General features: G+C 37.8%; 3 protein-coding genes across 3 annotated transcripts; all 3 read right to left on the reverse strand.

Moving 5' to 3' along the window:
• Positions 1 to 411: 411 nt before the first annotated feature.
• Positions 412 to 1,726, reverse strand: LOC121978090 (probable aspartic protease At2g35615). Its single transcript, XM_042530472.1, has 2 exons — positions 1,155 to 1,726; positions 412 to 1,069 (listed from the first exon to the last, which is right to left on the reverse strand). Exons 1-2 carry the CDS (start codon positions 1,724 to 1,726, stop codon positions 412 to 414), a joined length of 1,230 nt encoding a protein of 409 aa, XP_042386406.1.
• Positions 1,727 to 12,646: 10,920 nt separating this feature from the next.
• Positions 12,647 to 13,960, reverse strand: LOC121978091 (probable aspartic protease At2g35615). Its single transcript, XM_042530473.1, has one exon. The coding sequence runs from the start codon at positions 13,958 to 13,960 to the stop codon at positions 12,647 to 12,649; it is 1,314 nt and encodes a 437-aa protein (XP_042386407.1).
• Positions 13,961 to 15,552: 1,592 nt separating this feature from the next.
• On the reverse strand, positions 15,553 to 16,858 carry LOC121978092 (aspartic proteinase nepenthesin-1-like). Its single transcript, XM_042530474.1, has 4 exons — positions 16,736 to 16,858; positions 16,189 to 16,619; positions 15,723 to 16,098; positions 15,553 to 15,621 (listed from the first exon to the last, which is right to left on the reverse strand). The coding sequence occupies exons 1-4, from the start codon at positions 16,856 to 16,858 to the stop codon at positions 15,553 to 15,555; spliced, it is 999 nt and encodes a 332-aa protein (XP_042386408.1).
• Between the last annotated feature and the right edge of the window lie 632 nt (positions 16,859 to 17,490).

The raw sequence follows: 17,490 nt of genomic DNA on the forward strand, positions 1-17,490 counted from the left end.
CGTCATGGTAAGAGTCTTATAGAGGACTGAGGTTTCAATCAATCTCTCTATAATTTCTGTGCATTAACATCTTATATACGAGAACAATATCAACAATTGAAATGAAAGCACACAAGCCATTGTTCATCCTCTCTAACTCTCACTATTTGGATATGGAACTTGAATATAAAATTCTAAACACCTCCTAGCATATAAAAATAGTATGTAAAGTTATTTTGTATTATTTAAAAAAAAGAGAGAAAGAAAATTATATTCAATCAAGACTACTCCTAATTAATTAAATTATCTAATTAAATAATTGGAAAATACAAAGTAAATGCATATTTCTTTTTATTGAAATTCCTTTATTTATGACGATAAATATAAATTTGAATGCCCAACTTAACACTTCATATACATAATACATACTTATTAGGGATTGTATAACTCGGTGCACTTTTTCTCTATAATGGTCAATTCCATGTTATCTAGATCATGTCCAACCAAAAGATCTTCCTGCATAGTATTCCCAATGATCTGTATACCAATCGTTCCTAGTATCACCATGCATTTCACATCAGCACTATACCACCTAAACAAGTTATAAGGGCTCACCTTGAAGTTTCCCAATGTCCCATCAAATGAGAACAACACCCTCGGCAGCTGCTCCTCTTGCACTGTCGAGGACACATTGAAGCACAACTTGTAATCGCCCGTCTTCACAATTGGCAAGCTAACGTAATTCGTCAATTCCCTAACTAATTGGTTCAAGACTTGAGTGTCCAGAAAGGTCATGACAGTGCTGGAGTCAAAGATGATGTTGCCGGCCGTCAACTTGGACCTAGTAAGCAAGATGTTGAACTCACCCGGGATCAAGATGGTGTGAAGTTGCACGGCGTAGAAGCCATCTTGCGTCAAGAGTGGCGTGACCGTCGTCTTTCCGGTGATCGTCTGTTTGCCACGTCCCAAGAAGAGCCTGTTGTTGGCTCCGCTATGGAGCATGTCCAGGCAATAGGAGAAGTACTTGCTAATGTACTTAGGGGCGAGTTGTTGGATCAGAGACGGCGACCTGGGGCCCAACCCGATGATGCTGCCGGGGTCATCAATTAGGGTGTTCACGGACCAAAAGTTGCAACCGAATACTATATTTGGAGTAACGATATTTTGGTTCGTACCTATTGAGGTGAAACTGAAGGTTTCCGAGGATAAAATTCCGTATATTATTGGAGCCGTCGTCGTAGGCGACACGGGACTGGCATAATCGATTAAAATTGCAATGAGCCAGACTAAAACTCTTGCACTCATCGGATAAGCAAGATAACTTCTTGTAGGAGAGGGATGCATTAGGATTGAATAGGATGGTGTTCTTCTTCTTGAAGCATTTGCAGCCAACGCTGTTGACCCAGGTTAGTCCGCTACCAGTGTCGACGATGCCCAACATAGATTGCGTGTTTGGCGTGCCTATCTTGAAACCCATGAAGTATTCCGCGTCATCATTACTCAAGCCGACCTCTATGTCGATGGAGGTCTTCATGTCGATGCGCTTGTCCAAGTAACTAGCTCGGTTGACCGATCGGACGACGTCGGCTTGTAGGCGATCGAAGGGTGTCATCGTGCTATTGTACAGTGGTGACTTGGGGGAGTCACAGTGGACCAACTCGACGTCGAAGACAGTGTCCTGCGTGACAAGGGCTAGCGCGATGGAGATCAGTAGGAGGAGGCAAAAGAAGGTACTAATGAAGGCCATTGAAATAATATGAATGAAGATATAGACATTTTCAACTGGTCCGTGAATTTATAGAGAGATTCAACGGAAGAATAAAGAAGTTTAATTAATGGGAATTAATGATAAGATTGATTGAATAAAATTTGGAAGGAAGTGAGATTCAGAATCGCATTTAACTTGAAAATTCTGAGAGGAATTGGAAATTAATGGGAGCTAGGAATCTCATCAATTTGATTAATGGTCCAAATCAAGTTTGAAATGGAAAAAATATCTTTAATCTCTCATTCTATAATTAATTAATTCCAAAAGGAACTAGGTGTAAGTTTTCTTACACGCCTTAGACTGATATATATTTGGAAGGAACTTTACTCCCCGTACAAGATTAGTTAAATTGTTTTAATTGTATTTGATGCATTCAGAATTTGTGGAGCGTGTCTCCAAGTTATTTTCTCATTGTCGATAAAGAGTTTTTTTCAGATAATGTGGATTGACTTGATACTTATAGGATATCTACCAACCAACCTCCATTATCGAATGCTGCTCCTATATAGTTCAATATGTATGAACATTGGCATGCAGAACCAAATTCAATAAATAAAAATATTAATACAACACAAAACAAAATAAAATCAGTCGGTGCTCAAAAGTGAATCTAGGTCTTCGTCTGCGGTCTGCCTAAGGATGTTAGCGTCGGTTGTACGTGAGCAGCAGTCAGCACCAAATCAGTCGCGCGGCAAAAGGACACTGCGAACTCGTGGGGTGAGGAAAGAGACGTGGAGGGGATAAAAGAGAAGCTTGTGTTTAGGAATTTATACTTATTGAATAAATTAATTTTCATTTTAAATAGGATAGAAACTCATATTTATCCAAATGAAATATTTAAAAATGCATAAAAAATCTAGAAAAAATTCAAAAATTTCTTTTAATTCATATAAATCTATTTTCTTTTAAATTATCCCTTATATTATATTATTTTTATTAAATAATTTTATAACCTCAAATTTTAATAGTTTTAAATCTTTATTATATATATATAGTCTTATAGAGGCCTGAGATTTCAAATCAATCTCTCTGTATTTTTTTGTATGTTATTAACAAGTGGCTTTGTTGATATTGGATCAATGTCGTAGAGAAAAATTTTTGTTATGAGGAAGTACTTGTTAAAGTAATATTCATTTATTTTTCACTATGCATTAAAATCTTATATACGAGAACACTATCAACAATTGAAAAGAAAGTGCACGAGCCATTATTCACCCTCTCTAACTCCCAATATATGGATATGAAACGCGAATAACCTTAATATAAAATTCCATGCACCTCCTAGTATTAAAAAAATAACATGTAAAGTTATTTTGTATTATTTAAAAGAGAGAGATAGAAAGCAAATTATATTCAATTAGACTAATCCTAATTAATTAAATTATCTAATTAAATAATTCAAAAATATAAAATAAATACACATTTACTTTTATTGAAATTCCTTGATTTATGACCATAAATATAAATTTGAATGCTCAACTTAGCACTTCATATACATAATACATTCTTTTAAGAGATTGTATAACTCGATGTACTTTTTCTCTATAATGGTCAATTTCATTTTATCTAGATCATGCCCAACCAAAATATCTTCCTGCATAATATTCCCAAAGATCTGTATACCACTCGTTCCCAGTATCACAATGCATTTCACATTAGCACGATACCACCTAAACAAGTTATAAGGTCTCACCTTGAAGTTTCCCAATGTTCCATCAAATGAGAGCAACAACCCCGGCAGTTGCTCCTCTTGCTCTGTCGAGAACACATTGAAGCACAATTTGTAATCACCCGTGTTCACAATCGGCAAGCTAACGTAATCTGTCAATTCCCTAATTGGTTCACCACTTGAGTGTCCAACATGGTCATGAAAGTGCCGGAGTCAAAGATGATGTTGCTGGCTGCCAACTTGGACCTAGTAAGCAAGATGTGGAACTCACTCGGGATCGAGATGGTGTGAAGTTGCACAGCATGTCACGCCTCGGGAGAGTCTCTACCAGAAAAAATTTTGACAGCATCTCCGCTGTACGTGTGACAATATGAAACTTTCTACAATACCCTTAGGGCCACATATACCTCGGTCAACATGACCGAAACAATAACAATAAATAATAATCAGCAATCATCCACGCAGTTTAATAGTAAAAACTAAACTAATGCAATGATAAAGAAAACTTTCAAGAATCCTACTCAACTACACCCATAAAACTCAAATCACGACGCAATAAAATCTACTCACCTCTTCTGCCGTCCAGGCCGGCATGTAATAGAACATATCGAATAAAAATCCATCGACAATAAAATAAACCATACAATATCCATAAAGCAAAACTAGTACAAGTCCAGATAGTGCCATAAGAAATAAAACCAAAAGACCCAATAAAAATATCCTCACGATCTGCAGGGGGACTAGTGACTGGAACTCTTCAGACAACCTCAACTTGAAATATAGTAATAACCACGGGGTGAGTCAACTCCTCAGCGGGTAATATTGACATGCATAGTAAGAAAATAACTAATAGCAATAATTATGCGTACAGTCTCCTGATACAAGAATGATAAATGCAAACTAAAATAATAGGTAAAAACTGTACTATCCAGGATCTGGGTATAAGTATAACAAGGTCGTCAGACCGAGAGGTATCAAAATCCTGTATGCATGTCAAACATATGCATCCAACCAATATGCAGCATATAAGTGCAACAAACATAAGCAATAAATGCATCAATGCGTATGATGCCAATGACATATCCTGGTCACCCCTACTGCCAGTCAACCATCTCACACACGATGGTGAGACCGAGTGGGTAGGGCTATGACAACCGTGCACTCTGCCATCACTATCCGCAAGCAACCAACGCAACCAAACTATCTCACAAGTAGTTGACACCATGGCACGATACTCAGCTTCTATGGAAGATCTAGAAATAACATATTACTTTTTACTCTTATAAGAAATGAGGGAATCACCAAGAAAAACGCAAAAGCCAATGGTAGATTTGCGATCCGTAGGATCACCATCCCAATCCGCATTAGAGTATGCACGCAGCTCAAGAGATGAAGTAGAAGAAAATAAAAGGCTTTGAAATTGAGTGTCCCGAAGATATCTGAGAATACAAAAGAACAGCAACCCAATGAACTGTAGTTGGTGCAGTAACAAATTGGCTAACCACATGAACAACATATGCAATATCTGGTCGAGTCACGGTGAGATAAACTAAGCTTCCGACAATAGGTCTGTACAAACTAGGATCCGACAAAGGTGAGCCATCAGATGGAGAATATCGAGCATTAGTCTCAATAGGAGTATCAACAACTCTATTATCAGTAAGACGAGCACGCTCAAACAGGTCAGATATATACTTTGACTGAGATAAAAGATAACCTTTCGGGGAATAAGGAACCTCAATGCCCAGAAAGTAGCATAGTATACCCAAGTCTTTCATAGCAAAACAATGAGCCAACTCAGACTTTAAAGAAGCAATTCCATCAGAATCATCACCAGTAATAATCATGTCATCAACATATAATGATAAAAGAATATGACCTACACTCATACTTCTGATAAACAATGCTGAATCATGATTACTAGGATGAAAACCAAACGAAGTAATCACTGTAGAGAACTTCTCAAACCAAGCACGAGGTGCTTGTTAGAGACCATAAAACGCTTTACGAAGCCTGTAAACTTCACCAGGTTTGTGTGAAATACCAGGCGGAGGTGTCATATAAACTTCTTCATGAAGATCACCATTAAGAAATGCATTCTTGACATCCATCTGAGATATTCTCCATCGACAAACAGAAGCAACAACAATCAGAATATGAACAGTTATCATTTTCGCAACAAGAGCAAATGTTTCTTCATAATCCATGTCATACTCCTGAAAATAACCTTTAGCAACAAGACGAGCTTTGTATCATTCGATAGGTCCATCAGATTTAGTCTTGATCTTATATACCCAACGAGAACCAATAGTATGCTTTCATGGTGGCAATGGAACCATATCCCATGTATGACTCTGATGCAAAGCAGTTAGTTCCTTAGCCATAGCACTATGCCAAAGTGGATTACAAACAACTTCTCTATAGGACTTAAGCTCAAAAATACAATGAATAGATGCAATAAATGAAGCAAAAGAATGAGAATAACAAGAGTAAGCAAAATCCAGTAGTTTAGTAGACTTACGAACACGAGTGGATTGACGACGGTGGAGAGAAGGATCATCCACAACCTCAGGAGATAATTGGGTAGTGGCAGAATGAGGAATATGTGGAGCGGATATCTTGGGAACCAAATTACCATATTCAGTTGAACTACTAGTAGGATTTGTGGGTGAATCTTCCTCAGTATCGGTATTGAAAGGATCAATGCAAAGCAGTTCTGACTTTGTCATATTATGCAAAGTAACCGGAATAGAAAAGAATGGAATATGCTCAAGAAACACAACATGACGAGAGACATATAATTTTTTACTAACAGGATCAAAGCAACGATATCCTTTTTGACTAACACCATAACCCTGAAAGACACAAAGAGCAGACCGAGAGGCTAACTTATTATGCTCTGCATGTGTACGAAGGACAAAGCAAGTACAACTAAAAACACGCAAAGAAGAATAGACAGGAGCATACCCATACAATTTTTCGAAAGGTGACAAATCTCAATTATGTGAGGTTGGAATTCTATTAATGACATGAGCAGCAATAAGGATTACTTCCCCCCAAAAGACACTAGGAACACTGGCAGACAATAAAAATGAACGAGCTATTTCAACAAGATGTCTATGTTTTCGTTCAACCACGTCATTTTGTTCAGGAGTATCTGTACATGAGGTTTGATGAATAATACCATCAGAAGCAAGTGAATGTGAAAATTGATTCGAAATGTATTCACCCCCCCAAATCACAACGAAAATACTTTATGAAACTAGAATGTTGAGTTTTCACAAGAGCTCTAAAGTTGTTAAAAATTGTAAGATAATTATACCTGTGTTTCATAAGATAGACCGAAGAGTAACGAGTACAATTATCAATAAACGAAACATAATACCTTTACCCCCTCCCCCTTTGTAGGAATAGGAGAGGGCCCCCACACATCAGAATGGATAAGATCAAATGGAGTAGAAGAAAAAGAAAGCCTTTTAGAAAATGGTAAGGCAAAAAATTTGGCCAGTTTATAACCACTATAATGAGAAATATCAGAACTTTTTAAAGGTCCTAATGATCCTGTAGAGGCTAAAAACTGCAAACGAGGCGCTGAAACATGACCTAAGTGAGAGTGCCACAAATAAAAATCAGAAGATAAACGATTTAGATGAAAAGAGGATAAATCCACACTCGAAGCTACAACTTCTGGTAATTTGAGTTGATCTAAAATATAGAGTCCTCCTTACCTATGGCTTGTCCCAATTAGCCTCTGAGATTGCTGGTCCTGAACATAATAATTGGATGAAGAAAAAGAGACTAGGTATCTAGACTCACATAATTGAGTAACAGAAATAAGATTTAAAGTAAAACTTGGAATATAATAAACATTAGTAAGAGATAAAGAAGATGTAACAATTGAGCCAACATCTACTAATGACATAAGAGTACAATCAGCAGTCACAATAGATATAAATGAATTGGGAGAAAAAGAAACAAAAGATAACAAATTGGATGACATATGATGGAAGCAACAGAATCCAAAATCCATAAGGATGAGGATATACCTGAAATATCAGACGACGACAAACCTATATGAGAGGAAGCTGATTTGGTAGAGGGCTGTCAAGCAAGGAACTGTTGAAACTGCGCAAACAAATATGAATCAGATTTCCATGAAGCATCTACACAACCAGGCATGATGACAGAATAAATAATTCTCAGAATAACCAAACTGTAATGATACATATTTGTATGATTTGCAAAAACTGATATCAGGATGACCCGTGGTCACACAAAGAATCTGAGACAGAAAAGGATGTCAAATGTAGAAATCGACAACATAGGACTTCGGCACTGAAATCGGCAGAAAATAATGTCAGCGCCGAAATCAGCAAAAAATAATGTCGGCTTCGAAATTGGTAGGACAGGATGTCAGTGCCAAAATCGACAGAAAATAGCGTCGGCGCCGAAATCGACAGAAAATAATGTCGGCGCCGAAATCGGTAAGACAGGACATCGGCGCAATCGACAGAAAATAGATGTTGGCGCAGAAAACAACAACAGCAGGACAGAAAATAGATGTTGGCGCAGAAATCAATAGCAGCAATAGGAGACGGCAGCGGCAACAGTAAGCAATAACAGGGGGCGACAGAAAAAATTAGGTTAAAGAAGGAAAATCGCTCTGATACCATGGAAAAAATAAGAGAAGGGAGAAACTAGTCATATTATTGAATCCAAATTAATTGAGAAATAAAGAGTACAAAGCCTTATATAGTTAATTACAAGAAAAAAATCTAAACCATAAACTGAAAAGGCAAAAGACTATATCTAAATCCTAAACTGAAAAGGTAAAAAACTAAATTGCTCTCAAGGCAATAAACAAATAATTCTAATAGATTATATAATCTAAATTATATAATCTAACATTTGCCACTTCCCAAGAAAAACCTACTGGCGGCTCCCCTACGGAGCATGTCCAGGCTATAGGAGAAGTACTTGCTAATGTACTTAGGGGCGAGCTGATGGATCAAAGATGGCGACCTGGAGCCGAACCCAAAGAAGCTGTCGGGGTCATCAATTTGGGTGTTCAAGGACTGGAAGATGCAACCGAATACCATATTTGGATTGACAATATTTTGGTTCGTACCTATCGAGGTGAAACTAAAGGTTTCAGAGGATTAAATTCCGTCGACATTGGAGCCGTCGCTGTAGGTGGCAAGGTACAAGCACATTTGATTATCATTGCAATGAGCCAGTCTAAAACTCTTTCACTCATCGGAAAAGCAAGATAACTTCTTGTAGGAGAGGGATGCATTAGGGTTGAATAGGGTGGCGGTCTTCTTGAAGCATTGGCAGCCAACGCGGTTGACCCAGCTTAGTCCATTACCGTGTCGACGATGCCCCCACACATATTGCAAGTTTGGCGTGCCCATCTTGAAACCCATGAAAAATTTAGCTTTATCATAACTCAAACCAAGCTCTATGTCGATGGAGGTCTTCATGTCCATGCGTTTGTCCAAGTAGCTAGCTTGGTTGACCGAACGAATGACGACAGCCTGTAGGCAATCGACGGGTGTCATCGACCTATTGTACAGTGGCGACTTGAGGGAGTTGCGGTGGACTAGCTAAACGTCGAAGACAGTGTCCTATGGGACAAGGGCAAGCACGAAGGAGGCGAATGTACTAATGACTGCCACTGAAATAATATTAATGAACATATATACATTTTCAACTAATAAGATTGATTGAATAAAATTTGGATGGAAGTGAGATTCACAATCGCATAACTTGAAAATTCTAAGAGGAATTGGAAATTAATGGGAGCTAGGAATCTCATCAATTCGATTAATGGTCCAAATCAAGTTTGAAATGAAAAAAATATCTTTGATTGCTTATTATATAATTAATTAATTTCAAAAGGAACTAGGTGTAAGTTTTCTTACACTCCTTCGACAAATTGAAATATATTTGGATGGAACTTTGCTCCCCTTCGAAGTTTAGTTAAATTATTTTATTTGTATTTGATGGATTCAGAATCTATAGAGCATGTCTCCACATTATTTTCTCATTGTCGATAATGGAGTTTCCTCGGATAATATGGATTGGCCTGATACTTAAAGGATATCTACCAACCAACCTCCATTATCGAATGTTGCTCCTATATAGGTCAATATGTATGAGCAGTGGCAGAACCGAATTCAATAAATAAAAAAATTAATACAACACAAAATAAAATTAGTCGATGCACAAAAGTGAGCCTAGGTCTTGGTCTACCTCAGGACGTCGGTGTTGCTTGTACATGGGCAACAGTCGGCTCCAAGTCAACCATGCGACAAAACGACGCTACGAACGAGTGGGGTTGGGAAAGAGACACGGAGGGGATAAAAGAGAAACTTGTGTTTAGTAATTTAATCTTAAGTTACTTGAATAAATTAATTTCCATTTTAAATAGGATAGAATGTCATATTTATTCCAATGGAATACTTAAAAATTCATATAAAATCTAGAAAAAATTTAGAAATTTCTTTTAATTCATATAAATCTATTTTCTTCTAAATTATCCCTTATATTATATTATTTTTCATAAATAATTTTATTACCTTAAATTTTATTAGTTTTAAATCTTTATTGGATCATCGACGTAGAGAAGTATTTTTATTATGAGAAAGTACTTGTTAAAGTAAAATTCATTTATTTTTCATTGTACATTAACATCTTATACACGACTACACTATTAATAATTGAAATAGAAGTGCGCGAGCCATTATTCACTAACTCTCAATAATTGTATATGGAACTTGAATGACCTTAATATAAAATTCCAAACACCTCCAAGTATTTAAAAATAACATGTAAAGTTAATTTGTATTATTTAAAAGCGAGAGATATAGAAAGAAAATTATATTCAATCAAACTACTCCTAATTAATTAAATTATCTAATTAAATAATTGAAAAATAAAAAATAAATGCACATTTCCTTTTATTGAAATTCCTTGATTTATGACCATAATATAAATTTGAATGCTCAGCTTAGCACTTCATATACATAATACATGCTTATTATGGATTGTATAACTCGGTGCACTTTTTCTCTATAATGGTCAATTTCATTTTATCTAGATCATGTCCAACCAAAACATCTTCCTGCATAATATTCCCAAAGACCACTCGTTCCCAGTATCACCATGCATTTCACATTAGCACTATTCCACCTAAACAAGTTATAAGGGCTCACCTTCAAGTTTCCCAATGCCCCATCAAACGAGAACAACAACCCCGGCAGCTGCTCCTCATGTGTTGTCGAGGGAACATCGAAGCACAATTTGTATTTGCCCCAATGGTGGAGTCAGCCCGGGTCAATTACCTGGGTTGATCTCAAGATGTGGGTCACAAACGTTGACATAGAGATCGCCAACGTCGTCATTCTAAGCTAGCCGCTGATGGCGACGTCGCCGCCCTCGGGCTAGCCGTCGACGCCGACATCGCCGCCCCAGGCTAATCCCTAAATTTTCTCATTTTTTTCCCTTTCTTGCCTTGTAATTTTCGTTCTCGCCGTCGTTGGCTACCGGGGCTACAGCCCGGGTAGCCATGAACTTGGCTCTGCCCTTGATTTGCCTGTCTTCATAATCGGAAAGCTAACGTAATCCGTCAATTCCCTCACTAACTGGTTCGCCACTTAAGTGTCCAGCATGGTCATGGAAGTACCGGAGTCAAAGATGATGTTGCCCGGCCCCAACTTGGACCTCCTAGTAAGCAAGATGACGAGCTCACCCGAGATCGAGATGGTGTGAAATTGCACGATGTAGAAGCTGTCTTGCATCATGAGCGGCGTGACCATCGTCTTTCCGGTGACCTGTTTGCCATGTCCAAAGAAGAGCCAGCTAGTGGCTCCCCTACGGAGCATGTCTAGGCAATAGGAGAAGTACTTGCTAATGTACTTAGGGGCGAACTAATGGATCAGAGACGGCGACCTAGGGCCCAACCCAATGAAGTTGTTGGGGTCATCAATTTAGGTGTTCGAGGACTGGAAGTTGCAACCGAATACCATATTTGGAATGACGGTATTTTGGTTCATACCTATTGGTGTGCCTATCTTGAAACTCATGAAGTATTCCCCTTCATCATAAAATTCCGTCTATGTTGGGGCCTTCATGTGGGTGCGCTTGGTACTGGCATGTCTGATGATGAGCAGATGACCCAGTCGAAGGCTCCTGATCATCAAAAGCAAGGTACACTGCTTGGGGGAGTCGCGATGGGCCAACACGACATCGAAGACAGTGTCCTACGGGACAAGGGCTGGCACGAAGGAGATCCGTAGGAGGAGGCAAAAGAAGGTACTAATGACCGCCATTGAAATAATATTAATGAAGGTACTACCAACCAACCTCCATTATCGAATGTTGCTCTTATATAGATCAATATGTATGAACAGTGGCGGGACCGAATTCAATAAATAAAAAATTTAATACAACACAAAATAAAATTAGTTTGTGCTCAAAACCAACCAGGTCTTGGTCTGCCTCAGGACATCGGCGTTGTTTGTACGTGAGCAGCAGTAGACACTAAGTTAGTCGTGCGGTAAAATGACGTTGCAAACGTGGGGGCAGGGGGGGGAGGATAGAGATGCAACGGGGATAAAAGAGAAACTTGTGTTTAGTAAATTAATCTTAAGTTAATTGAATAAATTAATTTCCATTTTAAATAGGATAGAAACTCCTATTTATCCCAATGAAATATTTAAAAATTCATATAAAATCTAGAAAAAAATTTAGAAATTTCTTTTAATTCATATAAATCTAATTTCTTCTAAATTATCCCTTACATTATATTATTTATATTAAATAATTTTATTACCTCAGGTTCCAATCAGTCTCTCTATAATTTCTGTGCATTAACATCTTATATACGAGAACACTATCAACAATTGAAATGAAAGCACGCAAGCCATTATCCACCCTCTCTAACTCTCAATATTTGAATATGGAACTTGAATGATCTGAATATAAAATTCGAAACACCTCCTAGTATTTAAAAATAACATGTAAAGTTATTTTGTATTATTTAAAAGAGAGATAGAAAAAAAATTATATTCAATCAAGACTACTCCTAATTAATTAAATTATCTAATTAAATAATTGAAAAATACATAGTAAATGCACATTTCCTTTTATTGAAATTCCTTTATTTGTGACCATAAATATAAATTTGAATGCCCAACATAGCACTTCAAATACATAAAACATACTTATTAGGGATTGTATAACTCAGTGCACTTTTTCTCTGTAATGGTCAATTCCATGTTATCTAGATCATATCCAACCAAAAGATCTTCCTGCATAATATTCCCAAAGATCTGTATACCACTAGTTCCCAGTATCCCCATGCATTTCACATCAGGTCTATACCACCTAAACAAGTTATAAGGGCTCATCTTGATGTTTCCCAATGTCCCATCAAATGAGAACAACACCCCCGGCAGCTGCTCCTCTTGCTCTGTCGAGGACACATTGAAGCACAACCTGTAATCGCTCGTCTTCACAATTGGCAAGCTAACATAATCCGTCAGTTCCCTAACTAACTGGTTCAACACTTGACTGTCCAGTAAGGTCATGACAGTGCCGGAGTCAAAGATGATGTTGCCGGCTTTCAACTTGGACCTAGTAAGCAAGATGTTGAACTCACCCGGGATCGAGATGGTGTGAAGTTGCACGGCGTAGAAGCCATCTTGCGTCATGAGTGGCGTGACCATCGTCTTTCCGGTGATCGTCTGTTTGCCACGTCCCAAGAAGAGCCTGCTGTTGGCTCCGTCGTGGAGCATGTCCAGACAATGGGAGAAGTACTTCCTAATATACTTTGGGGCGAGTTGTTGGATCAGAGACGGCGACCTGGGGCCCAACCCAATGTAGCTGCCGGGGTCGTCAATTAGGGTGATCTGGGACCGAAAGTTGCAGCCGAATACTATATTTGGAATGACGATATTTTGGTTCGTACCTATTGAGGTGAAACTGAAGGTTTCCAAGGATAAAATTCCGTCAATATTGGAGTTGTCACCGTAGACGGCACGGTACTGGCACATTATATTAAAATTGCAATGAGCCAGAGTAAAACTCTTGCACTCATCGGATAAGCAAGATAACTTCGTGTAGGAGAGGGATGCATTAGGATTGAATAGGGTGGTGGTATTCTTCTTGAAGCATTCGCAGCCAACGCTATTGGCCCAGATTAGTCCGCTACCAGTGGTGACGATGCCCAACATAGATTGTGTGTTTGGCGTGCCTATCTTGAAACCCATGAAGAATTCTCCATCATCATAACTCAAGCCGAGCTCTATGTCGATGGAGGTCTTCATGTCGATGCGCTTGTCCAAGTAACTAGCCCGGTTGACCGATCGGACGACGGCGGCCTGTAGGCGATCGAAAGGTGTCATCGTGCTATTGTACAGTGGTGACTTGGGGGAGTCACGGTGGACCAACTCGATGTCGAAGACAGTGTCCTGCGTGACAAGGGCTAGCGCGATGGAGATCAGTAGGAGGAGGCAAAATAAGGTACTAATGACGGCCATTGAAATAATATTAATGAAGATATAGACATTTTCAATTGGTCCGTGAATTTATAGAGAGATTCAATTGCAGAATAAAGAAGTTTAATTAATGGGAATTAATGATAAGATTGATTGAATAAAATTTGGAAGGAAGTGAGATTCGAATTCGAAGAGGAATTGGAAATTAATGGGAGCTAGGAATCTCATCAATTCGATTAATGGTCCAAATCAAGTTTGAAATGGAAAAAATATCATTAATTGCTTATTATATAATTAATTAATTCCAAAAGGAACTAGTTGTAAGTTTTCTTGCACTCGACTAATTGATACATATTTGGAAGGAACTTTGCTCCGCTTCCAAGTTTAGATAAATTATTTTAATTATATTTGATGCATTCAGAATCGGATTGACTTGATTCTTACAAGATGTCTACCAACCTAACTTCCATTATCGAATGTTGCTCCAATATAAATCAATATGTATGAATAGTGGTGGGACCCAATTGAATAAATAAAAAAATTAATACAAAATAAAATTAGTCGGTGCTAAAAAAATGTGTTGGGAGATTAAATCTTTTGTCCTCAAATTTTTCTGTCCCCGTATCCCTTGTCGATCGGACGGATCAAATTACATCTTAAGACATCATGACATTCTTAAGTTGTGTGCAGTATCCTCGTGATGTGCAAGGTATTCTTGAGATATAATATGATCCGTCCGATCGACAAAGGAACACAGGGACAGAAAAATTTAGGGACATAGGATCCAAACTGATCTAGGTCTTGGTCAGCCTCAGGACATCGGCGTCGGTTGTACATGAGCAGCAGTAGGCACCAAGTCAGCTGAGGAAAGAGATGCGGTGGGTATAAAAGAGAAACTTGTGTTTAGGAATTTAAATTTAAGTTAATTGAATAAATTAATTTCCATTTTAAATAGGATAAAAATTCATATTTTTATCCAATGAAATATTTAAAAATACATATAAATTCTAGAAAAAAATTTAAAATTTCTTTTAATTCATATAAATATATTGTCTTCTAAATTATCCCTTATATTATATTATATTATTTTTCTTATAGAATTTTATTATCTCAAAATTAATAGTTTCAAATCTTTGTTTATATATATATATATATAAAATAACAGATGGTTTTGTTGATATGGGATCAATGAAGTAGAGAAAAATTCTAATTTTGAGGAAGTACTTTTTAAAGTAAAATTCATTTATTTTTTAGTGTGCATTAACATGTTATATACGAGAACACTATCAACAATTGAAATAAAAGTGCGTGAGCCATTCTTCCCCCTCTCTAACTCTCAATAATTGGATATGAAACTTGAATGATCTTAATATCAAATTCCAAACAACTCCTAGTATTTAAAAATAACATGTAAAGTTATTTTTTATTATTTAAAAGAAAGAGATAGAAAGAAAATTATATTAAATCAGACTACACCTAATTAATTAAATTATCTAATTAATAAATTTAAAAAATAAAATATAAATGCAAATTACCTTTGATTGAAATTACTTGATTTATGCTCATAAATATAAATTTGAATGCTCAACTTAGCACTTTATATACATAATACATGCTTATTAGGGATTGTATAACTAAGTGCAATTTTTCTCTTTAATGGTCAATTCCATGTTATCTAGATAATGTCCAACCAAAATATCTTCCTGCATAATATATTCCCAAAGATATGTATACCACTATTTCCCAGTATCACCATGCATTTCACATTAGCACTATACCACCTAAATAAGTTATAAGGGCTCACCTTGAAGTTTCCCAATGTCCCATCAAACGAGAACAACAATCCCGGCAACTGCTCCTCTTGCTCTGTCGAGGACACATTAAAGCACAATTTGTAGTCACCCGTCTTCACAATCGGCAAGCTAACATAATTCATCAATTCTCTCACTAACTGGTTCACCACTTGAGTGTCGAGCATAGTCAAGACAGTGCCAATGTCAAAGATGATGTTACCGGCCCCCAACTTGAACCTAGTAAGCAAGATGTCGAACTCACCCGGGATCGAGATGGTGTGAAGTTGCATGGCGTAGAAGTAGTCTTGCGTCATGAGTGGTGTGACTGTCATCTTTCTGGTGATCATCTGTTTGCCACATCCTAAGAAGGGCCTTCTTTTGGCTCCGCTATGGAGCATGTCCAGGCAATAGGATAAGTACTTGTAATGTACTTAGGGGGTGAGCTGTAGGATCAGAGATGGCGACTTGTGGCCTAACCCAATGAAGCTGTCGGGGTCATCAATTCGGGTGTTTAAGGACCGGAAGTTGCAACTGCATACCTTATTTGGAATGATGGTATTTTGGTTCGTACCTATTGAGGTGAAACTGAAGGTTTTCGAGGATAAAATTCTGTCAACGTTGGAGCCATCACCGAAGGTGGCATGGTACTGGCACAATTGATTAAAATTGCAATGAGCCAGTCTAAAACTCTTGCACTCATCGGATAAGCAAGATAACTTCTTGTAGGAGAGGGATGCATTAGGATTGAATTGGATGGTGGTCTTCTTCTTGAAGCATTTGCAGCTAACGTTGTTGACCCAGGTTAGTCCACCACCACTGTCGACGATGGCCAACAAAGATTGCGAATTTGGCGTGCCTATCTTGAAACCCATGAAGTAGTCCCCGTCATCATTACTCAAGCCGAGCCCCTATGTCGATGGAGGTCTTCATGTCCATGCGCTTGTCCAAGTAGCTAGCTCGGTTGACCGATCGGACGACGGCGGCGGCTTGTAAGCGATCAAAGGGTGTCATTGAGCTATTGCACAGTGGCGATTTGGGGGGAGTCACGGTGGACCAGCTCAACGTCGAAGACAGTGTCCTGCGTGACAAGGGATGGCACGAAGGAGATCAGTAAGAGGAGGCAAAAGAAGGTACTAATGACCGCCATTGAAGTAATATTAATGAAGATATATACATTTTCAACTGGTACTTGAATTTTTACAGAGATTCAACGAGAGAATAAAAGTGTTTAATTAATGGGAATTAATGATAAGATTGATTGAATAAAATTTGGAAGGAAGTGAGATTCAGACTCGCATTTAACTTGAAAATTCTGAGAGGAATTGGAAATTAATGGGAGCTAGGAATCTCATCAATTTGATTAATCGTCCAAATCAAGTTTGAAATGGAAAAAATATCTTTAATCTCTCATTCTATAATTAATTAATTCCAAACGGAACTAGGTGTAAGTTTTCTTACACGCCTTAGACTGATATATATTTGGAAGGAACTTTACTCCCCTTCCAAGATTAGTTAAATTGTTTTAATGGTATTTGATGCATTCAGAATTCGTGGAGCGTGTCTCCAAGTTATTTTCTCATCGTCGAAAAAGGAGTTTTTTCAGATAATGTGAATTGACTTGATACTTATAGGATGTCTACCAACCACCCTTCATTATCGAATGCTGCTCCTATATATGTGGCAAAAGGTGATTCGTTCATCTCTAGCGCCCTCGTTAATCAGTCCCTAGATCAACACGGAGGAGGTAAATCACGGATGACTACTAGCTATTAATACAAA

This window comes from Zingiber officinale, chromosome 4B (assembly GCF_018446385.1).
Source record: "Zingiber officinale cultivar Zhangliang chromosome 4B, Zo_v1.1, whole genome shotgun sequence".
NCBI lineage: Eukaryota > Viridiplantae > Streptophyta > Magnoliopsida > Zingiberales > Zingiberaceae > Zingiber > Zingiber officinale.

Coding starts and splice junctions, on each gene's coding strand:
- LOC121978092 (XM_042530474.1), bottom strand. CDS start 16,858: ATGGCGGTCATTAGTACCTTCTTTTGCCTCCTCTTACTGATCTCCTTC. Junction 16,099..16,188: donor GACCCCGACAGCTTCATTGG/GTTAGGCCACAA, acceptor CATGCTCCATAG/CGGAGCCAAAAGAAGGCCCT. Junction 15,622..15,722: donor GGACATTGGGAAACTTCAAG/GTGAGCCCTTAT, acceptor TATATTATGCAG/GAAGATATTTTGGTTGGACA.
- LOC121978091 (XM_042530473.1), bottom strand. CDS start 13,960: ATGGCCGTCATTAGTACCTTATTTTGCCTCCTCCTACTGATCTCCATC.
- LOC121978090 (XM_042530472.1), bottom strand. CDS start 1,726: ATGGCCTTCATTAGTACCTTCTTTTGCCTCCTCCTACTGATCTCCATC. Junction 1,070..1,154: donor CTTCAGTTTCACCTCAATAG/GTACGAACCAAA, acceptor TGACCCCGGCAG/CATCATCGGGTTGGGCCCCA.